Below are 27034 nucleotides of genomic sequence, written 5' to 3'. Positions count from 1 at the left end.
GCAGGAGCCTCCACCCCTGCATGCTGTAAAAAGCTTGCTCAACTTCACTATTTTTTTGCCTCCTCGACCTCCAGTTTAAATCCAGCACCTTTTATCTTGCTATAAGAAATGGATATTCATTCCCTCTACTACTATGACCTTGGTCCAGTGTAAGATTCATTTGCTAGCGACTGTGCTGCAAACCAGTTTACTAGTTCATCTGCTTAGCTTTCAAACTTTGGCACTGAAACTGGAGGGAACGTATTAAACCAAGAAAAGGATATGAAGATTTAAAAAACCAGGCATGGCAAACCTTCAGAACTTTTGTAAGAATAGTGGAGTTCAAAGGTTGGTACAAAAGGCCACCTATTTACGATAGGTAATGAGTGCATCCACAGTTGCATCAAATAGGATTAAAATATTCTAGAAGAAAAACGTTTCCTCTTAAAACATAAGCCAACTTGATTAGGAAATTGCCATCGTCCTCCCCAACAGATCGGTTGTGTTAAATAACCATTCTACAGCCTCTTGCATTTTTAATGTGCCGAACTTCTTGGTTGCTCACAGAATAGATTCTGGACAAAGCAATCCACTGACATGATGAACAGTTCCTATCGCATCCTCTTCTTTGTGTATTTCGATGTACAAAGGTTTAGGTAAGGGAGGTTCTCCACCCAAGTGCCTTTTTTCTAAGCATCAGCTGCAGCTGTACTGAACATAGATGGGATGTATGCCAGGTATGTTCCCTGCACTCAGTGTGAGTCCTACATCAAAGCAGCTCCGAAGTCTACAGCAGGGTTAGCGACAGTCTCCAGCATACCATTTAATTCACAAATAGATTGTCATTTCTACAATACAAAATAGCTTGTAAAACCAATATGTAACACTGTATATATGCATGAATATAAAAATAAACCACACCATCAATATGTAAAACTTCACAACGATGATTAAAACAGTTTTCTTCTCAACGATCTTCAGTATTGATGAGCTGGTTCTCATTGTCGTACCCATCGGGCAGGTACGCTTTCCTTAGCTGCTCTGACTTAGGTATTGAACTTCCGTTCTTGACGTAGCGAGACAGGAAGGCCCGCACAGAAGGATGATCAGCCTTCTCAAGAGGAATATTGGCTTCCAGGCACATTTTCACAAAGTCCTGGATGACGCTGGTTTTCTCTGTCTGAGCAGTGCTGTTGCACTGAAGGGAGGCAGTCAGAGTCCTCTGCTTCTTCCTGACGTTCTGCTCTTCAAACTCCGCCTTCCGCTTGGTGTGCGTTTTCGACTTGAGGTGGTCGTTGATGGCTGATTTGCGAACGTGATTCAGAACCACGTTGCAGGAGGTGCAGAAGAGTTTTCCGCCATCTTCGTGCAGCTCACTGCCAAATTCAGTTACCCGATCCTGAGGAGTTACATACAAAGCAGTCTTCGAGCGGTTACGTGACGGAGTGGACTTCACTCCAAATCGTTCCATTGCGGCCTTCGGTGAGCTTTGCCTGAAAGCTGAAGAAAAACACTGTTAAGACATGCTAACCATTTCAATCAAACCATCTTGAGTGCAGTTCATTCAGTATCCAGCGCAGTGCTAACTGCCATCTGAAAGCCAATTGCATGTAAGATACATGGACAAAACTATAATCAAACGGTTCTGCATCTTTTAGTTACTTCGAAGAAGGAAGTTCCTTGTGGGTCAGGGTAAACTACTTTTTAGTTCCTACATCTAGAAAGTTCAATAGAACCCTTCCATCTGTTCATTGCTGAAAGTCACACAAAGATGGTTTTTCCCCCCACAAAGACAGTTTAATCTTGAAGATCAAGTTTCCCTTCTTAATACTTCAAACATATTTGACGTTTTGTGAGCTAATGCTGAGTCAGTATTCTTCTGCTTATTTCCTCAAAGTTTGCATTACATGTGTCAGAAAAACCCTCAAGCAAGAAGGCCACCACTGCTCATTTATACAGCCTCAAAAATAAGTGATCTGAGCTTTGCTGGGACTCATAACTGACTTGGAACACCTCTCACTTTTATTCCTGCCTCAAACATCAGAGATTAGACTGGGCCTTAACTTAAGAGTCAATTTTTTTTTTTGTCATTGCAACAAAAGTGCAATAAAAACAGTCTGATGTAAACAGAAAACTGCATATACATTTCAATTAAAAAATAAAAGCCTGTTTTTTTTTTCCCATGGAGACAACTACTCTCAGAAACGTAAATGATGACTCAGAAAATACAGCTGGACTGTTTTTAACACTGCTGTAAAAATACATTATCAAAGCAAGCAATAACCTAGTCAAGTGTACTAAAAATCAATCAGGCTCTCTTTCTCTTATTCTTTTTACATTTGCACTGTAGAAGAGTGTAAAACTTCCCTATGACCAAGTTGAAGGTTTTGGGTTGCTTTTATTTTGTTTGTTTTTGAGCAAGAGGACACTTCGCAAATACTCTGAGGAAATCTAACAAGTTGCCTGGATATTTACGTATGAGGATGAATGACTTGCAGGAATATTGTATTACCTCTGCTGAATACAAGACAGAGAGACCTGTGTAACAGTAGATGTGTTATTCTCTTTGTTTACTTGTTCCACGTATTTTGCTGTTGTAATGCTTAAAACAATGTGCCTTTAAAAGACACCAATTTCCCAACTAGCTGTAAGGCAAGCCTGTCCAACTTTAGGAATGGAATAGAGCTTGTGCTGTCCAGAATGCCTTTCACTTGCTCTGGAAATAGAGCACTCAGAATTCAGTGTTGAAGATTTTAGTCTTCAAAGAACACATTGCTACACGAGGAACTGAGATCCTTTTTGGACGTAGAAGAGGAAGATCTTGCTATTAGACACTTCCCAGTCCGTTTTCTGAACTATCTACTACGTTCCACATCTACAGGCTTGAACGATCCTGCTCAGCCCTATGGAATAAGGCATTTTTTTGTTGCCATCAGTGTTACTTTCTTCTTTTCGTTACCTTACAGGTTCTATCCACACGAGTTTCACCAGCAACCAAACTTTCAACAAGCCCTATCCCAGCGTCAACTTGTTGCTCAGGTCTCGGAAACGTCAAAAATGAATCACCTACAAAACAAAACTATTCGTGCTCGTATCAGAACCGGAGGCAGCAATTCTGCGAGCCCGACGAGCGCTGAAAACACGGGGTGTTTTTCCTCCCGTCTCGAGGATTCTGCACAAGCGATGCAGGGCTGGTCCGCGGCTCTCAGTGGCTGCGGGAGCGCTGATAAGCCAGTAAGGTTACTGGAGCGGGCGCGTCCGTTTCCCGTGGCACTGTCCCCGTGTCGACGCGGAGCGCCCGCAGCCCCAATAGGCGACACGAGCCCGCGGGAGACCTCCGCGGCTCAGCTCAGGAGGGCATCGCGCGGTGACAGCGGGCCGGGCCCTGCCTCCCTCCTACCCCAGCGCCCTCACGCCCCGTCGGCCCGGGGCCGCCTGGTCCTCCCTCAGCCCGACCGAAAGCAGACAGGTGTGGTCCCGCAGCCCCGGAGGCACCGCCCCCTGCCGAGAGCCGTTACCCGCTGGGGCCGCGCCGCCTTCGCCCGACGCTCCGCCGCCGCCGCCGCCGCCGCCGCCGCAGCCAGACACTGCTACCCACCCTGGCGGCCGCGGTAGGCGGGACGTAGCAACCGGCCTAGCGACCGCCGCCCAAGAGCGGCGGACGGGAGGAAATCCGCTGCTGATTGGCTGTTCCCGGCCCGGCGGCGCGGAGACGGATGGCGCGCTGACCTAATCGCGAGTTGGAGGCGGGCGTAAACGCCGTGATGGAGGCGTGCCGCGACCAATCGGAGCTCGCGAAGGCGACCTCCGCATTTATCGGACGGGTGCTTCTGCTAGTGGCGGGGAGGAAGCTGAGGAGGGCGCCGTGATGGGCGGGAGCAGCGGCCAGTGAGAAGGGCGGTGTAAAGTAACGAGGAGACTTTTGCTCCAATCACAAGACGCTCCGGCGGGGCTGGGCGGAAGGGAGGAGCCAGAGGTCAGGGGTCAGCGGCGAGCCGTCTCTGCGCTGGCCGGCGGGCGGCACGGCGGCCGGCCCAATAGGCGCGCGGCGGGGGGGCGTGGCCGGACGTGAGGCGGCGCGGCGGGGGCGGCCCCTTCCGGCGCGGCGGGGCGGGGGCAGGGGGGCGCTCGGTACGCGCAGGGCGGCCGGAGCAGCATGGCGGAAGACGAGAGCGACCAGGAGTCGGAGAGGCTCAGCGAGGAGCTGGAGGCCCTGGCAGCGCCGGGCCCGCCCGCCGGTCTGCCGGCCCTGCTCCACAGCCAGTATTACTGCCGTCGCTTCTGCCAGGTGAGCGCCGCCCCGCCCCGCCACTCCTCGCCCCTCCCCCCCCCCCCCGCGGGCGGCGGTGGGGCGGGTGGGATTCGAGCCCCCGGTGCTCTCCTTGCGGCGGCCGGGGGCGGCGGGAGCGGGGCTCGGGCCGAGTGCCGGGAGGGAGCGGAGGTGTCTGCTGGGGGTGGGCGGCGGGGCCGGGCCACGTGCGGCGGGGGAACGACGCCCGGTGGTGGAGATGGTGGGGCCGCACGTTTATAACGATGGCCAATTCAGACTCCCCTAGTTTTCCTTTTTTTTTTTTTTTTCTTTTAATTACTGTTATTATTATTATTAATTTTTAATTGTTTCACGGAAAGCGGTGTATCTTAACGTGGGGCCGCGTGCAGAAATTAATTCTGCGCTCTTTGCAACCCACGTTCTCTTTGCAAAGTAGCGAGTGCCAACAGGTTGCTTTCCCTGCCCAGCGGGTGTTGATTGAAGCATGAGCAGTTGTAGATATATCACAACTGTAGCACTTGCAGCTCTCTGAAGCAGTCTGGGCTTTTTTTTCAGGGCAGTTGCTTCATTTCCCGAACTTCGTGGCTGCTTACCTCAGTACTCTGCTTGTCTTGTTCCATTTAAACAATCCTCCATTTCAACAAAAGTTGTCTTTTTGTTTTCTTGTTTCTTAATGTGTCGTGATGCCTGAAGGACTAGTTAATGTGCTTTACACATTGTTTATTACTGTATGTGTTTGAAATTAGCTCAAATTGCACTGCTCAGTGAGTCCATAGGTTGCTGCTTGGGTTTATCTAGAAGCTTTTGTATTTGTTTCTGTTTGGTAACATGTATAAACTTAGTACGTTTGTTTAAAGATCTCTGAAGGCATTCAGGAGACATGAGTGGCCTTGGAAGTATGGAATAAACCACAGCTGGAAGAAGAGACAGCTGTACTTGATTGAACCCTGTTCAAACAAATCTTTCAATCTTCTGTCAAGACTGAATGTTTTATCTTAACGTGTTTTAGCTGCACTAACTATGTGATGATAACAAGGAAGTGAAGGTGAGGTGATGGTTCATAATAGCACCAATCCTCTACTCCAGGCACTATTAGGAATGAGTAGGAAGCAGGACAGGAGAGTAGAGAAGGGGTTTCCCTGAGAAATGATTGTATCACAGTTATTAATGTTAGAGTGTCTAAATCATTTGACCTTGACTTCTCCTGGAGTTTCTTTTATATAGAAAAATTGCCAAGCCTTCTCCCCTACTTTGCTTTACTTTTAGTTTATGAACTCTCCATGTGGACAGCCAATGTTTCAAGTATGTAAAGGACTGTGTTTCTTTTCTTTTATTTTTTTAAACAACACATGCTTTAAATAACCCTGCTGCAAGTGAGATAATATATTAATGTTTTGTTTCTAGGCACTTACCTCGTTTAAATTAGGCCTGGTGATCAGAGATTATGTGCTCACTCAAAATATATGCTTGTATGTTTTGTTCAGGCATATTTTTAATAAAGAATTCTTCTACTGAGTTAAATATATAAACTCAAGATGTAGTTGGTGTAGCGTACTGGCAGAAAGAACCAGTGACCTTTTATGGTGTGACACCAAATGGAGCCGAGTGCTCTGCAGTAGCTTGTTTACAGTTAGACTGACAGTGGTGGAGTTGTCCCGGTGCACCTGTACCTGTGCAGACAGAGGCTCATAAGCCCGCAGCCTCATCAATAAGTCATGAAGCATATTTCCATTTTTTCATCAGAAACTATCAGTGTACACATAAGGTTTAGGTCACCTCTTTCTTGGAACATCTGTTATAAAAGATAATTTCTCATTTAGATACTGTGTCACTTTATAAGGTGTGTATCTATTAGTGTGGGTTTTCTGTCTTGGTTTACTTGTTGTCAGAACATGTCACTTTGCACTTTAACATCTAGAGATTCTGAAGCCAGATCTTCTGGCTGTTGTACAGAACAAGCCTCTACCTTGTTCCCCCCACACTGATAACATAGCTTTTGTTGACTTAATGGTTTTTGGCACTTCTGAATGTCCTGGTTTCCCTTGTTCCTTGTCAAAAGTTGAACAGCATTTGTCGAGAGTTGCTTAGCAATAATACTGTACTCTTGAACTATCTGAAGGAAGCACCCATTTGTTCTTCAGAATAAATATTATATTACAGGGATATGATAGATTGCATATAGTTGTGTTGCTGTCTGAAGTGTGTGCGCATTCACGTTTTTCAGTAAGAGCTGCAGCAAAAGTGAAGGAAGGCCTAAAGCCTTTTAAGCCTGTTGAGCCATTTGCTGCAGGTAGAAGCAGAGACCTCTTGACTGTTTTTAGGGTGAGAGACTGGCAAGGACCTCAAGAAGCATTGGTGTCCGTGCCTTTTATTCTAGAATTCTGTTAAAAGGTTAGAAGATATTTGGAAACAGGGTCAGTACTCAGGAGGCCTGGAGTATTGTTGCTGAACTTTTAGACAGTAGACTAAAGAATGCTTTCAAAAGATAACTCTGGGCTATCATATCATTTTCCTAAATGCTTGCATAATCATGATTTATCAATTTAAGATCCAGTGAGAGCATGGCGACTGCAAAGCCACGTGTATTTTCTGGAATCTGATGTGTTTTGACAGAGCCATTACATCCTGAACCTTCCAAGGCAAGGTGGGATAAAATATATATTTTTTAGATTTTTGGGGTTGGTAACATGGGGAAATAAGATTTTTGTGTCTGGGAATGAAAAGAGACAGCTGGAAGGTGAAGTAAGTGCCTAGTTTATGTATCTGTGATTCTTTCTAGAATTGCTGATTTGGCACTTTTTTACATTTGTAAAGTTCACTGTGCACTGAAGCCACTTATGTGTTGGGGAAAAAAGCAAGTCTGCTGCTCCCAGCTTTCGCAAGCCAGAGAGAAGGCATCTGTCACTATTTGTAGCTTTAAATTGGAAGATAGTATCTGGTAGAACCCCTTCAGTGTAAGCATTTGGAAGAGCTTCCTGAGCTTTGACATTTTGTGTCACGTAGGGAATTTGAATTTGTTTTGTGATTTTTCAGGGACTCCTTTCGCCACCTCTAGGGACAGTGACCATGGGAGATTTCTGTGTGAGCACATACAAATAGTGAGGGGCAGTTAAAGTAGTGCAGTGTTTAGCTGTTAAAGGAAGTGGTTCTATAATTAGAAGGATGAATTTGATTTGAAAACAAATTGTAACAGGGAGATGAAAAGTGAGCGTAGCTTGCTTTGTTGAGTTTGAAGTGGATATAGTTTTATCAGCTACCCTGAAGTTGCTTATTCTTGTCAGTCTTTTCTTGTAACATTAAAAATCAAAATATTACAGCTACACCCAGCGTTTCTGTAGTCGTCCACATGGCTGCATAACTCTACTAGGTATCACTTTTATGTTACTCTTTACTGACTCAAAGCACCTGGCAATTCTGAAGTAATACTGAGGGAGCTAAACACTTGATCTCTTGCTGTGGCATCAGCTTACGGTCTTCCAGTGTGACCTGACTTCCTGAAATAATGATTACTTGGTTGGCTTTTGTTAATCAGAGGTATCTTGAGTCACTGCTGGGGAAATAATTCTTGTGTTTGTGCATTAGGAAGCTAAGAAATAAAACTTAGTAACATACTAGAGATGATGATGGCTCATAGATCAACATTTTAGTAGACAAACAAACACAAAAATAAAATACAATCCAGTAGTGTGTGGTTTAGCTGTTATTTGTCTACTCATGATTTGGTGTATGCATTGCTTTCTTTAAACGAAGGTAGAAAAATACGCACGTCTTTGATCTTCTCTTTTGGGGATAGATGCATTCTTACATTTTCTGTGCTCAAATTTGAAACTACTTGCCTTTGATTCTCACTTTAATCTTCAAGTCAATATTTGTTCAGTTACTTTTATATTCTATACAAAGCAAAACCAAACTTTATATTTTCTACTACTTTTTTAACTTCTCGGCTTCATGTTTGATATTCATATATTCTTTAAAGATGAGCTACAAAAATCTTGGTCACATGAGTGCTTGTTTCTTTGAAGCATTTTTCTCTCTTGAAAGCAGTTATTTGTAGTTTTAAACAACTTTTTTTCTTACAGTGACTTCTGCTGTCATAATATATATATTCGTATTTTTGAATGAAAGGACTTGATACTTATTTGGGGCTTTGAGAGCACCTTTTACAGTCTCATTTGTTTTATTTGATAGGTATTGTTAGGTGTGGGGTTTTATTTAGTGTGAAATTACTAGTTAAATGAAAGCTTTTAAAGGGAGAGTAATGTAGTTTGAAATAGATGACTTTACCTGTTAGTCAAGGAATATAATATCACTGGCATTTAAACTATTTAAATGTGCAAATTAGCTTGTTCTTGAGCTTTTTTTCCTTTTTTTTTTTTTCCTGTGTCTTTCTCCTCTTGGCTGGTAAAAGCAAGCTGTTTCAATTTGCTACCAGTTACCAGCTTAGCTGTGCTGCGTGATAGTCAAGGGAGATTCAGACTTGAAAAGAAATCCTTACAAATTAAGTGTGATAAGCACCGTTTCCTACAGAGCTTAGTGGCAATTGCAAGCATTCAGTTTATACCTGCAGAGAATGGTATCGAGGGTTTCATAGTGACGCTGTTTCTTTTGACACTTAATGGGAAACTTGATAAGCCACTGTGGTGCTTGTAGGATACCTGGCTGTTTTCTGTCAACTTTTGGGGAGAATTCACAACAGCAGTGGGTTAGCAGATTCTTAATTTGTAGATTGATTGATTTGTAGACTGAAGGAGTCAGTCAGTGCTCTGGACTTGCCATTAGCATGAAGACTTTTCTTATTCACATACTCAGTTCTCTTTTCATATTTTATTCCCTTTAACTTCTGTGTCTGCTTTATCTTGAGAAATCACATCTTTGCTGTAAATATGAACCCCTTTCAGCTTTTGGAAGAAGGCTGGCTTTCTGGGATTTTAGTGTTGTTATCTTGCTTTCATTCCTTTGTATTTGCATACTTTTCAAGGTAGAGATTGTGTTTCTCCTTTTGCTTCTCTGTAAATTTGTATGACTTCATTGCAAGCTTATTTCTATTGCTGCTTTTCCAACTTTTAACACCTTGTCTCAAAGTTTAGCTTTTGTATGAAAAATAAGCTTTTGAGTTTTGCGTGGAAAAATCTGTCAAAATCCTTGTAACTTTTGAGTTACACCTTTATACACTTAAAAAGAATGTTTGGAAGATGCTTCTGTAGCATATTGTGTCTGGTAGATTATAAATTGCTTGCAGTTCAGGCTTTTTCAAATAATAATAAGAGGCAGAACATTAGATAGGTATCATAATAATAATGTTCTTTGGTTGCAGTTCTTCAGATGATGGAATTAAATAATCAGCCTTTATTTGAGACTCACCTTAAGTTATGTTTTGCTAACATCATTTGTGACCTGAACGTAGATATTCCCATGTTAAGTTCACACATTGTCAGTCACCTCTTCCATATATAAAACTATTTCTATATGTTAGTTGGTTTTCACCCTAGGATAATTGAAAGACATGGAGAAACATTACATTTTTTCAATAAATGTATTTCAGTCATCAAGTAATGTCTTTCATAGGTACATTAACTGCACTGTCACTTGTAGTCAAATTTACTTTTGTAGGGTTAATAGTTTAAACTCTTGTGCAAGTAGTAGACTGTAAACATGTCTGGATACTTGCTCTTTGGTTAGCTAAATGTAATGAGTATATGGAACTCTGCCTTAGATCTTGTTCATACTTAAAGCCAGCTCAGCCAAATACATGAGATTTCGGCAGCTGGGAGTGGGGGAATGTATTTAGCTTTAAAGATAGAACTTTGGCAGAAACTTGTCTTTCAGGATGTGTCATGCCGTTGCTTGGTGATGTTTTTTTCTTTTGCCAGAAGTGTGATTATGTTTGGTTATTCTTTATGTAATATTCATGTGAATTTCTGTAAAGCCGTTGCTTACATCCATTTTTTAGTTACTGATTTGAAATGATTTTATATGATATTTTCAATAATGTCTTATGTAGCCTTACAGTCTTAAGATCTTCTGTGTTTGAGTAATTGAATCTGGTTTTATAAGGATGCAGTTATCTGGATAGCATGTGGGAAACATAACAACATACAGGGCATCAAATGAATAATAAAAAAAGGTTTTGGTTATTTCTTCGCTAAATCTATTATTACTTTTTCTTTACTTTTACTCTTTTAGAAGTGAACTCTTGGTAGATACCTTTTTTCAGCTCACTTAAGTCTCTTTGGAGTAGTGTAGCCACTCAGCAACCCTCAGCAGCCCTTTAGGGAAGAGAACCACAGCTCCATATCACAGTGTGAAAAATATCTCTCCTGACACGTGGCTCCTGCTTGCCAACCTTATTTGGTGTCCCCCCTGCACTTGTCATTTCTTTACAACCTCAGGTGTCCCAGTTTAACTCTTGACCCTTATGTGGAATTAGTTTCACTCCTTAGCATTTGTTGCCTGGCTTCAGAGCTTTTCTGGTCCTTCCTTCTGCATCAGCTTTTGAGATGGGAATGGGCAGGTACACAAAAACAGCATGGAATGTTAAAGATGTCATGATATACTGTGCTTTTGAGCAGTTAGCTCTCTGCTTTAGGATATTTTTTCTTTGTTTGTTTTTGGCTTGTTGTTATTTTTGCTGAAGTACCACTGCATCCTTGTGTATGCTGAATTTCATCACTCCCTGTCCTAAACCCTTTCTACAGTTACTTACAGTTTGTCCTTTATAATAGCAGGGAAAAATTATTACCATAACCAAATGTGTCTGTCTTGACTGGTTGTAATCATTTATAAACATGTCAGTACTACATGTGGCTGTCAGGTCATGTTGTAGAACACCTGGTAGAAACTAAAACTTTTCTTTTGTATAATTATTATTATTACTTCTACCTCATAGAGGCTATAACAACTAGAGGCTGTTTTCTTGATCTGCTTTGGTTTTCATGAGGCTTTTGTTATTCCTTATGCAAGGTGACCTGCTTCAAATTATTTCAGAAAGATCACAATAGGTGATGTCAGTACAGTTTTCTGAAGTGCTTATTATTCCTTGTAACAGGAAGACTATTTATCCACGAGTCAATTAATGCTTTTCCAATTGACCTAGATATTTGCTGTGTTAAACTAACTGATTCTGAAGCAGGATTCATGAAAATAGTTTTAGTAGAAAGGCAGCATACCATTTCAAAATAGAAATCAATCTCAGCTATTGTTAGGGAAAATTAAAATAGCAATAAAAAAGTCAACATTGGTCCCATTATCAAGAGCTACTTTGCTTGGGACCAGATGTAACCAGACTGTCAGAAATGGTTTGCTACCCTGTTCATATGGTAGAGCCTTGAATCAAGTTAGGTATGCACCTTCGGTGCTAAAAACACAGGCTAATCAACCTGATTTTTGTTTAGCTGAAGTGGTAGTGGACATATCTGAGAGAGGTTCACAGCCTTCAAGTATGAAAGAAACCCTGCATAATGGCACATCTCATTTTTGCTTTAAACTATGCTTTGCTAGCCAGCCTGGCTTTTGAGGTAGAATGCCTATGTGAGCAGTGAGGGTTGGCACTTCACAGCTTTCTTGAACTCTGTCATTTATTCCTTGTGTATACTACAGAGTGTTTCAGCTTTTTCTCTCTAACTGGGCTGATGGTACTGTGGTTCCCACCTATTTTCTCACTTCCCACAGATGTAGGAGAGCTCAGTTAAGTTTCCCCAGCTAGTGAAGTGTATACCGTACCTTAACCTAAAGCTAGTCCATATCCTTCTGCCTCTATTGAAGCTGTGCTGTTGTGATGGAAAAAAAATGAGAGTAAATGAACACAGGGAGCCTGGCTGTAATTCAGTGAGATAAGCAGTGTGCCAGAGCATGGAGGAAATATAACTTTTCTGTCTGCTCAGTGCTGCATATGACTCACATTGTTGCTATTGATTAAGGAGTAGAGAAGGCCCGAAGCCCTTTAGCTCCTATTTTCTATAGGGCAAAAGCACAGTGACAAGACTTACAGCCTTTACCAATCTGTGTTTTAATGTTGTGCTGAACTCAGTGCTGTCTTTTATACAGAAACAGTATGAAAGCAGATTGGGTGGAACTTAGTATGTTGATAACTGTAGAAATTTCAAATGATGTCTTAATTGAGCCACCTGATAGGGGGATAGGTAATGTCAGGAATATGTGGATTCCTGCATTTAATGACACAAGTAAGATAATTGTGTGACCAGGAAGGGGTTGGATACATGTCTTCTGTAAGACACCTATTTTTTTTACCTTCTTTATCCTTTTTTAAAGAGTGATGTGGTTTCATAACTGTAGATAAGTGTATAGTTAGCTTCAGGCTCTGTTGTACACATAAAATGGGCCAAATTTACTTATTTGGTTATGTAACAGAGAACATCTGCCCTTCCCTGCTAACAAGAAGGCTAGAAGAATGTGGGGTGGTCATTTTCCTCTCTGTATGTTTGGTTAGAATAGGCTGTCTGAATTGCTACGGACTCCATAATTTGTATTCACTTGCAAAATAAAAGCTTATTTTAAATGCAACTACTATGTACTGTAGTAACATAGTAGTATTGTAACTACTATGTTAGTATATAAGATGGGTGTATTTCTCATCCTTACTCTCTGTAAATAAATACTCTCTCAGTTAAGTATTATTCGTGTTACAATGTAAGTAATGAAGTTCCTACTTTTTTAGTTGGTGACTGAAGTTGGTCAGGATTCTATCTTTATGGCTTGAGAATTGTTTTTGTTATTAACTCTACTTCTAAGGAAGGGAGATGAAGCAGGTACAGTACAAACTATTTATAGTTTCATGATTAAAGAGGATGTTTTTGGTTTGTAATATGGCTTTCAATGTTTTTGTCATTAGGTTGTTGAAGACTATGCTGGAAGATGGCAGGTTCCTTTGCCTCAGCTTCAGGTGCTTCAGACAGCTCTCTGTTGTTTCACATCTGCCTGTGTATCATTCCCAGCTGAATGTGAGCACGTACAATACGTATTGAGTAGCCTAGCTTTGTAAGTACACCATATTTTTCTTACTATTTCCCTTACAATGTAGAATGTTGGTGTTGTACTTCTATAATAGCAGTAGGGTTTCAGAGATCCTGAGAGCTTTTAAGGTTCATGTAATAAGCTAAGTATTTAAGACAGGTATCTTATACTATTTGAGAAAATAATAAATTTTAAAATAGATTTTTATGTTCAAGTTCTGAAAATACTTATGGGAATGATTTGATGTGATTTTTGGCCAGTTATGTGTCTGTTCAATTTGACAGAGAACTGCAGAGTACTAAAGCATATATCTTGCTGTGGTCCTGGTTTTCTTTATGCAGTGCTGATTTTCCCACTTGAAAGCTGAAAGTGTGAGGGTAATAATAAGTAAAATTTCAGTTTTTTTCTTGCTCTGAGAGCCTACTTTTCAAATCTCAAAAACTATGGTGCTGGACAGAAGAAAAAGAACAAACCCAATACTTTAAGTGACTTGGTTGTACTTAGCTGAGGTCCAATGTACTTAATTTTCTCATCAGCAGATGGAGATAAAAATCTGAGAGCTAGCTCTAATCTGCTAGTTCAATTTGATTGGATCAGATTTATCTGTCCAGTTTTCTTGTTGAGCAATGCTTTCAAATATAGCTCTGTCTCTCAGTCAGAAATTTATTTGGAAATGTCTTGCTCGTGCTTTCTCTGGTCTTCAGAGGTGATTGTTTTTGTAGCCTTTTTCAGTTTACTTGGTCTGGAGGAATTATCTGCTATTCTTGACCTATTAGTAATAGTTAAGTAAAACTTTAAGCTTTATTCTGTACAGTTGTCAGAGTGTTGTGAAATGACACTAGAAGAACTGAGTGAGTTTTTTGGGAGAACTGTTTAATATTTGATTATTTATGGAATCAAAATATTAGATTTTTAAAACTGGAATGCTCAGAAAATGACTAGCAAATGAATCAAAGGATTGGTGACCTCTCTTTTTCATTAGTTTTTAGGAAAAAAACATTTCCTGAAGGTCAAATCACGCTTTTAAGTCTTTTCAGATAGCAGAATTAGGAAGGAATTGGAAATTCAGACATTTGTTGTGTTTTGGATGGTGGCTATTCCTCATAATCTGTCTTGATTTTTTGGAGCTGCATTTACTTACATTTCTTTCAATTTTAGAATTACTGAATAATGACCTTTTGTGTCTTTGTCTTCCGAGTCTGTTTGACGATATCATTAGGGGATTGTGAGACTTAGTGACACAATTAACTGGGAAATGTTAATCAAATCTTACTAGACAAATTGGTGGATATTAAGTCCTAGGTTTCAGAGAACAAGAATCTGCCTGACTTACGTTGTCATACTCGAGTAAAACTTCCTGAGTAACCAGACAATAAACTCTTAGCAGTAGTGGCAGTTGTATTTCTTGTATGTATTAACCACACACAAATTCATCATAAATGAAACAGCATCTGTACTTTCAATTTCTGATATTGTTGCCAGTGTTCTTAGGCAAACTTCTGATTCCAGTAGTTTTTAATAAGTGTTGTGGTAAAGTAAGAAGCACCATTATTATGCATATAAATATGGGTTTACAATATCGCAGGCTGTGTATTAAGACAGCAAAGCCAGAATGGTATTGTGTATAGTAATTTTAACAAAATGGAGACTGATGACTAGGAAATATAAATAGTTCGGTAGTTTCCTTTATTAGCAATCCTGCTACAAGGCAAGCTTTGAGGGAGCTGTGATTATTCCGCCTGGAGAGGAGGAGGTGTTTGTGGAGATCTTATCGTGGCCTTTGTTGTTTAAAGGGAGCTTATTAAAAATAAATAAATATATATATAAAAGGTGAAGAGCAACTTTATATGTGATCTCATAGTAATGAGACAAATGGGAATGGCTTTAAATTAAGGCAGCACTCGGCAGAGCCAGAAGAAGCATATTTTTCTCCATACTTTGGCACATTGCTTATCTCACTGCATTACAGCCAGGCTCCCTTTGCTCATCTAATGGTCACATTTTTTTTCCATCACCTCAGCGCAGCTTCAATAGAAGCAGGAATATGTGGACTAGCTTTAAGTTAGGGTTTGGAGGACTCTTCTCAACCATGTGACCAACAGTCATGGTACTGTGATGAGATCGTTAATGATCTCAACCAGTGAGATAGCCATGTTTGGTTATGGTAATCATTTTTCCCTGCTATCATAAAGGACAAACTGTAAATAACTGTAGAAAGGATTTAGGATGGGGAGTGATGAAATTCAGCATACACAAGGATGCAGTGGTACTTCAGGAAAAATAACAAGCCAAAAACAAACAAAGAAAAAATATCCTAAAGCAGAGAGCTAACTGCTCAAAAGCACAGTATATCATGACATCTTTAACATTCCATGCTGTTTTGGTGTACCTGCCCATTCCCATCTCAAAAGCTGATGCAGAAGGAAGGACCAGAAAAGCTCTGAAGCCAGGCAACAAATGCTGAGGAGTGAAACTAATTCCACATAAGGGTCAAGAATTAAACTGGGAAACCTGAGGTTGTAAAGAAATGACAAGTACAGGGGGGACACCAAATAAGGTTGGCAAGCAGGAGCCACGTGTCAGGAGAGATATTTTTCACACTGTGATATTGAGCTGTGGTTCTCTTCCCTAAAGGGATACTGAGGGTTGCTGAGTGGCTACAGTTCTCCAAAGAGACTTAAGTGAGCTGAAAAAAGGTATCAACGTAGAGTTACTAATTATATCAGTAGTAGCATCCATCTGTTGCTTATGTATTTATCTTGAGTTGGTGAATGTTGCAGTCTTTGTTTATTTCTTTCCTTGGTCAGGCATATATGAACTTGTGTTTAGATTCTGGACCTAATGCCAGCCTTGTTGCTTCAACCTATGCAATTCTGTGATGTGTAGGAGTGGACCTTAAGGACCACCTAGTTCCAATCCCTCTGCCATCGACATGGTTGCCAGCCACTAGATCAGGCTGCCCAGGATCCCATCTAACCTGGCCTTAAATGCCTCTAGAGATGGAGCATCCACCATCTCTAGACAACCTGTTCCAGTAACTCACTACCCTCTGGGTAAAAAAAAAATTCTTTCTAACATAAATCTACCTTTTCTTAGTTTAAAGCCATTCTGCCTTGTCCTATCACTATCAGATGACCCTTTCCTACTTGTATGCTCCCTTCAAGTACTGGAAGGCCACACAGATCTCTTTGGACTGTTTGGGTCCTCACAAAGACAGCAGTGGGGCACCGACTCCTTCCTCTCCCTGCTGTCCATCTCTCTTTTGATGCAGCCCAGGATACTGTTGGCTTTCTAGGCTGCAGTAGCACACTGCTGGCTTATGTCCAGCTTCTCATTCATCATGATCCCCACATCCTTCCCTGCAGGGCTGCTTTCAATGATTTCTTCTCCCAGTCTGTAATTGCATCTGGGTCTGCCTTGACCAACACTCAACACCTTGCACTCAGACCTGTTAAACCTCATTAGATTCTCAGTTGCTGACTGTTTGAGCATGTCCAGGTTCTTCTGGATGGAGTCCCTCCCTTCTGTTGTGTCAACTGCATGACTCAGCTTGGTGTTGTCAGCAAACTTGCTCAGGTTGCACTTAATCCCAATCTCTTTGTCACTGATAGTTATTGAAGAGTATTTTTCCCAAGACAAACCCTTGAGGATTTTTCCCAAGACAAACTCATGGCCAGCTGCTACCTGGACATACAGCTGTTGACAAAAACCCTCTGGCTGAGACCATCCAACCAGTTCTTCATCTGTCTAAAAGTCCAGCCTTCAAATCCATCTCTCTCCAATGTCATATGGGAGCATGTCTAAAGCTTGGGCAAGTCCAGGTAGATGACATCAATTACCCTTCCTTTATCTACCAACACTGTCATTCTGTCATAGAAGGCCACCAGACTAGTCAGGAACAGTCTGTCCTTGGTGAAGCAGTGCTGGCTGTCTCATCACCTCCACGTCTTGTAAGTGCCTTAACATCTTTTTCAGGAAGATATGCTCTGTGATCTTCCCAGGCACAGACATAAGGCTCGCTGGTCTGTAGTTCTCCTAGATCTTCCTTTCTCCCTTTCTTGATGGAAGTTTCCCTTTTTCCAAACACTGGAGGCTTTGCCTGACAGCTACAGTTTTTCAGATATTATAGAGAGCATCTTAGCAACCACATTATCCAGTTCCTTCAGAAACCTGGCATGCGTGTCATCTGGCCCTGTAGACTTGTACTCATTAAGCTTCATGAGGTGATCTTGGACTTTGTTCTAACACCAGGAAGGATTTTGCTCCCTTGTTGCCCAGTTAGAAGTTCAGGGGCACGTGGAGCATGGGAAGCCTGACTGGCTGTGAAGACTGAGGCAAAGAACTTGTTATATACCTCATTCTCCTCCATGTCTGAGGAAGCCAGCTGTCCCTTTACATTTATCAGAGGTGTTATGCTCTCCTTTACCTGTCTCTTTTGCCCAGTGTATCTGAAGAATGCCTTTTTGTTGTTTTTCATATCCTTTGCCAAATTCAGTTTTGTCTGTACGTTTACTTTCCCTATTTTATCCCTGCACATCTGGATAGCATCCATATATTCTTCCCAGGTCATAGGTCATGCATCCCTGCTTCTACTGCTTCTACTTCTTATACTTCTCTCTCTCTTTATTTTTTTTTTTTCCTCCTAGCCTGACTATCAGGTCCTTGCTCAACCACACTGGCTTCCTTCCTCATCTGCCTGATATTTTACTCTGGTCGATGGAGAGCTCTGTTGCACTCAGAAAGGCATCTTTAAAATGCTGCCAGATCTGCTCTGTTCATTTGTCCCTAAGGACAGTTTTCCAGTGCAGCTTATCCAAAAGTTCCTTAAAGAGCCTGAAGTTCACTCTCCTGAAGTTCAGTGTCCTGGCTCCACTCTTTGCCAGGCCCACATTCCTTAAGATCATGAACTCAACCAGGACGTGGTTGCTGCAGCCCAGGCTGCCTCCAATCATAATGTCTTCTGTGAGCTCTCCAGCATCGATGAGCACAAGATCCAGCAGCATTTCACCTCTGGTGGATCTGTCTTACACCTGAACCAGAAGGTTGTTGTCAGTGAACTCCAGAAGTCTCCTGGACTGCTTGCAGCTCACCGTGTTGTTTTCCCAGTAAATATCTGGGTTTTTGAAATCCCCCACCAGGTTGAGGTCCTGTGAGTATAACACCACTTGCTGCTGAAATAAAAGCACCTCATCAACAGGCTCCCTTTAATCAGACTGACTATAGTAGACTCCAGAGATCACATGCCCTTGGACCAGTCACTAAGTTTACTTCCACAACCTTTCAACCTGTTTATGACTTTCTCAGGGGCAGTTCTTGACAATCTATCCACTTGACATAGAGGGCAACTCCCCCACCTCTCCTACCTCACCTTTTCCTTCTAAAAGTCTCATAGATTTCAATCATAGTATTCCAGTTGAGTCATCCCACTGCATTTCTGTGATAGCAATGAGATTGTAGTTTTCCAACTGCAGCATGGTTTCCCTCTCCTCCTGCACTGATGCAGAGGCACTTCACCTGGGCTTTTGGCCACATTGTCTTCTTGCAAAAGCCCTGCCAGAAACCTCTGGGAAAAATCTGAGGTTTTCTCTCTCTGCTTCCTAAAGTGATAGTGTTCCCTGACCTTCTCTGTTCCTCGGCTGTACATTCCCTTTCCCCATCAAATCTAATTTAAAGCCGTGGTGATGAGCCCCACCAGCTTGCTGCCTAGTATATATTTTCATTGTAAAATGCAACGGCTTGAGGGCTCTGACCAGCACCTTGTCTGTCTAACACAGCTATGGTAACCTGCACCTTCTTGTGCACAGGTTTGCTGTCACCCCCTTTCCCCTTCAAACCTAGTTTAAAGCCCTGTCAGTGAGCCCCTTTGACTCCTGGGCTGTGGAATTCTTTTCCTCCTGTGATCTAGGGGGACATCACTATGTCTATCAGGCCAGGTGCCAAGTCAGCCAGTGGTTGAAAAAGCCAAAATTCCTGTGGTGACACCAGCCTCTTGGCCATGTATTTATCAGGTGGGTTTTCCTGGTCCTCTTAGTAACCCTCCCTGCCTCTGAATGGATGGAGAAAAGCACCACCTGTAGTCCTGATCAGCAGCTGAATTGCTTTTATCCAACAGAGAGTCATGCTATTAACAGGATAAAGTTAGACATGGCAGTCTCTGAAAATTTTGCCTGTAACTTAGGGAAGCTTCTGCAGTCCTACTGGTTGCCTTTGCTGCATGGACAGCAATGACCCAATCCCAAAGCTAGTTCATGGGCTAGCTTGTGAGGGGACAGCATCCTCTCCAAAAGGCCATGGTCGCTTACTGTGCATTGCTTGTTAACTGCCCCATCACCCTACCATTTTCACCATGCCATTGAGGTACCAGAGGCAACAGAGCAAGGAAGACCTTGCCAACAGCTCCTTGTGTTAGGTTGGCAGTTAGTCTGCAGTTCACTTGTAGAAGACTCACAGCAATTCTTCCCTGACACAATTGATTGAAGCTGGTCAGGAAGAATTTAGACCTGCTGCTTTGGGTTCAGAGGAGGCCATGAAGGTGATCTGAGGCTTGGAGCGCCTCTGATATGAAAAGGAGAAGGCATCTTCCAGGGAGACATTATAGCAGCCTTCCAGGACCTATAGAAAAGACTTCTTTAGTGTTAGTTTCTCATAGTTCTTTTATTTCTTTTTTTTTTTTTTGGTCAAATCTTACTCTGTTTAAACCGATCAAAACAAATTAAACCTGATTCCTATATCACTTGCTATAAGTAGTTTTGTCATAACCAAATATTGTTTAGGTTCCACTTGGCCTACTGTCCTGATCGTGGCATGACTCAAGTCTGACCTTTCCTAAGAGTCAATACACAGCAAAAAATGTTATCAATGCAGAATGAGATACTGTGTTTCTAAATAAAGTACTCTAAAAAAAATATTTTTTATTTTTCCCATACCATATCTCAACTGTGCTTCGAAGACCTGGAGGTGGTGAAATTGAAGTTTAATCAATTCATTTGAATGCCAAGCGGAAGATAAACATAGTCCTGAGTTCACGTTTGCACAGAATGTATTTCTGAAAATCATCTTTAAAGAGTTTTATTTGCAAAAGTGAAATTAATTGCACCTCTAAGTCTGTTTTTCTGTAGAAAGACTGTAGTGGATGTTAGAGCAAAACAAGCTGAAATGGAATAAAATATTTTCATACAGGTTCCTTTTCATGCTTGAAAATGTGAATCACTGGGAATCTGCACTTACATGAGGTTATTACTCCTTATACAGTGTATGCTTTAGTTTTTGTGCAGCTGTCTTCTTTCTTACTCAGAATTGCTGCATATCTGACAGATGCTTTGGCATAGGGTTTCTTTTTTTATCGGTGAATGGGGAGCAGCAATTCTTGAGAGAGAAGAGTAGGCAGGTATAAGGTGTCCTTAGCTTACAAAAATGGCATGACAGATGGGATTTTAAGTATTCTTAAGTATTTTCTGTTCTATTGCTGACTCACGTTTGTAAAATAGCTTATCTGTAGCTCTTAATGTATTATATTTGTGATTTGATGCTTGATGCAGAATGTGTTTGGGTTGTGGAGTCTTAACTGCCAAAATCCAGTGCGGGATATCAGACCATTGTGGAGTTCTAGAAACAAAAATAGTGGTTAGGAAGTCTAGGTATTAGCCAAACGTTTTTACAATGACTCTTTAGTGTTGGCAAGGACCCTTAACTTATGACAATGCTATTTTGTTTTAGTGCTGTGGAAGACTGTAAACTTACGTAAGTTTCTTGAATGAATGTTTTTAGTTTGCCTGACTTGTCACTACTTCTGTTTTTTAGGAGTTTTTTTGAATTGCTGCTGTTTTTTGGAAAGGATGAGTTCTATGAAGATCCTTTGAAAGATATTTTAGGTTCAATCCAGGTAGTGTTGCCTACTTTATATAACATTTAATATTATTTTAGTATCTGTTAAGACAGTTTTTTGTTTTTTTTTTTTGTGTGTGTGAATATATAACCTGAAGGGAACATACCATGATAGTATATAAAAAAAAAAAAAAGGCTTATACCAGTAAATTAATAGAAAAGATACTTGAAAGGAAAGCCATTTATTCTTAATTTGTTTCTGTATGTTTTCAACTAAGCTTGGGCAGCTTTTTTTTCTATGGCTAGTTGTATACAGCTGTTAAGAAGAAATATTCCTCGGTTTAAAATTTACTCCTCTCAACTCCCTCCTTTTTTTTCATGCCCAATAAGGTGGTGTTCTCTGGGCCTGGTACCAGTTTGAAGAGTTGAGTTCAGTGCATGGGAAGGAAAGCACTTGTGCCAATCATGAGAAAATAAGTTTAATGATACGGAATGAAAGGGTGGAAAACAGGGTTGCTTCTTTTGTTAATACTGATGAAAGAATGGTGTCAAGGAGTGGCTTAGCAGCATCAGGAATGGACAGGGCTTCTTGCATAAAAGTAATGATGCATTTTGATAGTGAAGTTTTAAGTGCTTTTCAAAAACTGTCTATAAACAAGCACTGTGATGTATAGCAATTTACGTGTTGGGTTTTTGTATTATAATTCCTGATTACATTGAATTTTAAACAATGAATGTATTTAAATGGATATTTACAACAGATTCAAAATTTCATTATTGAGTATTTAGATTGCTCTGAAAGTAATACCTCCTATTTGTTTCCATGGAAACTGCAACAAATGCAAAGAGCACAATAGCACTAGTTGACAGAGCAAATTCACAGCTACAAAATGCTATTTTTTAAACTAAGAACCACCACTAGAAATGCATTTTTGTCCGGGATGAACAAGAGCCTGCATGCTGCGCTTGTGTAAGGAAAAAAATAAATTATCTGTGTGGTCATCTGCAATGTGACTTGTCTTTCATGCTGCTATCACCACTACTGAAATGCGCCATCCATCACCTCACTGTGATGACATCCACTATATATTCTCCATAAATGTTCAACAAGAGTTGAATAATGTCAATGTGTGCCATTTTTTCTTCATGGTGTAATTCAGTGGCATGCATTTGCTTCATCCATACTTCAGTTTTGTCAGACTGGCCTCTGCTGCCATCTGCTGCACAGCAACAAAGTGTAAGGGACTATTGGGAAGGTTGAGCCTCCGTTGCCATACCACCAACATCCACTGCTGACATCATGAACCAACATAATAAGATGGGATACATTACTTTTGGAGCAGCTTTTGAATAATCAAACGAGTCATGAAAACAATTGTTTCAGTTACTTAACCACTTTTATATGGTCCTACATGATCATCTGAATATAAAAGAAACCAGTGAGGAGTTGAAATAAAAAAGAATTTACAGGAAAGAGAGAATGTGGAGAAGTTAATTGTATATTTTATAGAAGCTATTCTTCAGTTGCATTATTACAGTCATCTTAGCTGTCTTTGAAAAAAAGAAAAATAAGACACCTTTTAATTCCATTTCAAAATTATATACTTTTTTTACATGTTATTGTTAATGAACTAGAAGTATTCTAATCATGTTAACACTTTTACCAGTAAGTAACAATAAGAGGAAGTCTTGATGTATATGAAAATCATGATTGTTAAACCAGTCCGTGTTATTTTTGGCAAGCATTATTTCTCTTACACAGAAATCTGGATAAAAATGGGTGCTTGAGGACTGGTGTTTCATGTGTCTTAATTCAATTTTTCTCTTAAAGTCTTAAAAGCGTTTGTACTCCATCCCTGTGTCACAGTTGCAGTGTCAGTGTGCCTAAATCTGTACTGACTAGCATCAGGTAAAGGCTTTTTCCACAAAGTGTACTGGTAATAGTTCCAATGAAAGGTTTTTTGAAACTCCAATGAGTTTTCAGTTTTATGTGAATAGCAGGCTCTTGCTTAGTGCCAGCAGGAAGTATTTTGGCTTCCACAGTCTTACAGAATGTAAGACGCTGCTTTAGGTCTTTGTGTAGACCTCATCGGTGTAAGACTTTGTAGACTTTGAGGAAGTATTGGAACATGAATGAGTCTTCTAACTTTGTATCTTCTTGGGTGCCTAACTGTATTTTTCGACAGTGCTTTTCATTTTTACAACTGTGTTTTCTTTTTACTTGTAGGAATGTCAGAACCTTCTAAATAAATACAGAAATATAAACCTGGAACTGGTGACTCGAATAATTCGAGATGGTGGACCTTGGGAGGATCCGATATTACAAGCGATTCTTAAAGCAAAGCCTGTATCACAGGAATTAGGTATTTAATTTCATATTATTATTATACACATATATTTTCCAGCACTAATTAAAAATTGTTACCTTACACCTGTTTGTTATGAGGGTTAGGTATTGTCTGCTGGCATTGCATGTAATTTTTTTAATAGTTAAATGTATCAGGCTTTTTTTTTTTAAAGGAAACTACATTTTTGTGATAATAGTTTCAGTCTAGTTTAATACTGTAGAGATCAGATTAATCAGATACAGGAGACCACTGAGCAGTCACTTATTAAATGCATTTATGAAGTCCTGGTGTGTTCTAACCTTGAACATGGGTAGAGAGAAACTGGACTTCAGTTGACTTCTGATCATGATACTTCAGAAGCCTCTGATGTGTAATTTTGTTTAGTGGTACCCTAACTCATTTTTATTTTTTTTTTAATTGTAAATAATTGGTTGAGTCTGGAGCTTTTCTTGGCTCTATTAGGAGTGGAACTTGTGACTACATCTTGTAGCTGTTTTCTGTTAGCAGTAGTATATGCAATCTTGGTTGGGTTTAGATGAAAGAATTGTTTTTTTTTCATAGCCATAACGATAAAAATGGCATATATCCAGTGCACAGTGACTGTCTTTGCTAGCCTCTTAGATAATGTTTTTACTAACAGTGTTCATGGAGGGGACTCTTATAAGTTGTTTTCATTCAATAGTGATTGAAGATAAAGCTTTTCTCTTGTTACTGTGATGCAGTGAATGATTTGTGTTCATTATGTTGTTTATGAAGATGTGCATGTTTCTTCGAGGTACGATCTTTGATTGTTGTTCTGTCTCTTGTAAAGTAAGCACTTATTTTATTGCATCTCATGACTGACTAGAAGCTTTGGTGGTTAAAATCTGAAGCTAGGTGTCCAATGGAAGGAAAAGTTGTAATCCTGAAAGATTAACATACATAAATAGAACATCTCAGGAAAGAATGAAAGCACGTAAGACTAGATAGCAGTTTGGAATATTTAGTTCAATATCCGTCTATCTAGCAAGGAATTGTTTTAATCCTTTTCCTTACTGGTTTCCTAGATCAGCATGATGACTTAGTATGATGAGTAACAGTTCAAGGATTTTCACATAGTTTTGCCTGGCAGAGAAGAGTGAGACAGCCTATCATCATTAGATGATCATTTTGTTTCCTTTTGTTGCAGGCTACATCTCCTTACCTTCTGCTAAGATATTCTTACTCCCTGTGTCTTCTGATATACCCCTCTCATCTGTTACCACGCTTTTAGATAACATCTTTTGAGTGCTTTTTTTTAGTCTCACTTCCTATAAATCTGATTCTTGTGAATTCTTATACAAAGCAAATACTCTGTGGTGCTTTATAGGCTGGCATTATTTCATGTATGTTTTGGTATTTGGCCATGTAATTCCCTCAGGGATCACTATTTTAAATGAAGATAACTGTCAATTCCTGAATAGGCTGAATCATCAATTGTCACTTGAGGAAGTCTGATGGACGAATATGCAGCTCACACAGCACATATTTAATCTTGTCCCAGACTCATTAGTTGCACATGCACGGTTAGGCTGAGACAAACCTTTCTGCCTGTCCTTACATACCTTGTAGTGTACTTGGAGGTGTTGAAGATATTGCAGTACATATTGAGATGGCTGCAAAGGAAGACAATCTTTGGCTTTAAATAAAATAGCAGGGTTTGATTTGAGTTGTAATTTTCTTGAACCTTGGGAGCAATAGGCTTCTGATGAATGAGAGAGAATAAAGAGAACCTAATGTGAACTTCTGGAAGAGAATATTGTAGACAGAGGAACGTTCAGATGAAAGCAGTTAATTATTTTCTAAGCTGACAGCTGGCATCTGTTGCTCTGAAGCAAAGTGCTGCATACTCTGCCTGGACAAGAATAGATGTTGTTGTCTTCAAACTGTTTTCAATGTACTGCATGCTTGTCTAAATGCTAATATAGTTAACAGTTGTCTTTGGCTTTGGAGAGTTAGAAGCAGTGTAAATGCCTTCTTGGAAAAAGAGGGCATTCCACAACAGGGAGGGAGCAGAGCCCTCTAAGTTGTTCAGCTGGAACTCAGTCCGTTTAAAAACAGTGTTAGAGTGTACAGGAGACCTTGTTCGCTGGGAATTCACATCAAAAGTGGAATTCTTACTTATAAAGTGGAGGAGCATACTGAGCTAAGAATTTATCTCACAGAAAATGAGAAAGATATAACAAGCAATATTCTAGTTTGCAGACTTATTTGGAGGAAAGGGATGTTATAGCCAGTTATACATACAACAGTTTCTTAAATTTTCTTAAAATTACCAGATAATATGAGCTAAATGTTTCTGGATTAAGTTGTTTGTTTTTCTTTAATGTCAGTATTCAATAATCTGTGGTGTAATGTTTGTATATGAAACTAATAAATGCAATTATTATCTGTGGAATATTAAGTCCAAAAAAGATGTGCTTTTACATGACCTTAAGGATTTTTCTGTACGATCACGGTTCCCTGCAGTTATGTAACCACTGTTAGACACTGGCTTTTCTTTCCACCTTCATCTTTATAGTGTTTAAACCCAAAAGTGCTAATGGATAGTGGGAATAAGATCTATGATGGTAAAGTTTAGAATATATCTATTAAAATAATCTGATCTAAAACCTTGTATCACGTTGGAATGCGTACCTTAAATATTCACTTGCATATGGTAGCATTAGCTTTCATAAAATACAAACAGCAGAGAAATCTTGTTTCTGAGCATAAAATATGTCTTTCAAACCAAGAATCCTTTAAAAAAAGAATCATTGTAAATGCAAGGTTGTTTCACAGGTAATATTTTATTTGGGGTAATGTCTCCTCTTGGCTACACTGATAGTGGTTTTCAGTAGCCACTTAAATTTTTATAAAATCTATTGTCTATTTGTCCCTTTAGGTTGCCTATAACTTTCTTCATACAGGTTCCTTTTAAGGTATAAACTTCCCATGCTTGCTTTTGATCAACTTAAATGACTTGAGATTAGTAGGTGTTTAATTATGAAATACTGTAGCAGTGCAGGCTATGCACTGAAAATTGACTTTTCTGACTTTTTCTCTTTGATAAGAGAACCGCTGAGAATCCAAGAGTAAGATCAGGCTGTAATTTCCAAGATGTTAACGTGAACATATTGTTAACATCTCAGAGTGCTTTTGCTTGAGAAGATGCAAGTGATTCTCAAAATAAAAGCAATATTATATAATTTGTATGCTTGAGTGGCATTTTAACTTTTAATGCTAGAATCAATATGATCTTTCAAAATAGAAAGCTAGAAGTTGTCTTATTTCTTTATTTTCTAGTTAATTAAATGTTTGTTTCAGTTGTTGAAATTCTAGCTTCAAGGTTAGCTTCTACGTATGAAAAAACAATTTCTGTTGATCAAGTCTACTTAGGTGTTAAAACATATTATATTTGTTTTTTTAAAAGCAGCATTTTTAGAGAAAGGAAGGTTTTATATTCCACTTCTCTAAGCAATACCAAAAGTTTAAAGCATGTGATTTGCAAATATTTTTTTCTATACTTAAAATTCTTCCATTTTAATGGGTAATGAGTGTCCCTAGTTATTATAAATATTTATAGTTAGTGTTGGAAGTGATGTAGATCCCATGTTTCAGACAATAAACCAATTCCATTGCTGAA

The 27034-nt window shown here is 40.0% G+C and overlaps 2 protein-coding genes across 4 annotated transcripts in view; one reads left to right on the top strand and one right to left on the bottom strand.

Annotated features, from left to right (window-relative positions):
- On the bottom strand, positions 1-3592 carry CGGBP1 (CGG triplet repeat binding protein 1). Its single transcript, XM_065741943.1, has 2 exons — positions 3498-3592; positions 1-1479 (listed from the first exon to the last, which is right to left on the bottom strand). Exon 2 carries the CDS (start codon positions 1448-1450, stop codon positions 947-949), a length of 504 nt encoding a protein of 167 aa, XP_065598015.1. The 5' UTR covers positions 1451-1479; positions 3498-3592; the 3' UTR covers positions 1-946.
- Positions 3593-4126: 534 nt separating this feature from the next.
- Positions 4127-27034, top strand: part of ZNF654 (zinc finger protein 654) — a 35011-nt gene continuing 12103 nt past the window's right edge. Inside the window, exons 1-4 of one of the 3 annotated variants that reach the window (XM_065741940.1) lie at positions 4127-4267; positions 13098-13243; positions 21020-21101; positions 23271-23406. In XM_065741940.1, coding sequence (XP_065598012.1) covers positions 4136-4267; positions 13098-13243; positions 21020-21101; positions 23271-23406 — 496 coding nt within the window. In that variant the 5' untranslated portion in view covers positions 4127-4135. The remainder of the gene's footprint in view (positions 4268-13097; positions 13244-21019; positions 21102-23270; positions 23407-27034) is intronic. The other 2 variants (XM_065741942.1, XM_065741941.1) reach the window with 2 other exon arrangements.

Source organism: Cyrtonyx montezumae, unplaced genomic scaffold (genome assembly GCF_038088225.1).
Source record: "Cyrtonyx montezumae isolate F1298 unplaced genomic scaffold, pur_monq_1.0 scaffold_3, whole genome shotgun sequence".
Classification (NCBI taxonomy): domain Eukaryota; kingdom Metazoa; phylum Chordata; class Aves; order Galliformes; family Odontophoridae; genus Cyrtonyx; species Cyrtonyx montezumae.
The sequence above is the reverse complement of the archived record's forward strand: the minus strand, read 5'-3'. Positions and strand labels throughout refer to the sequence as shown.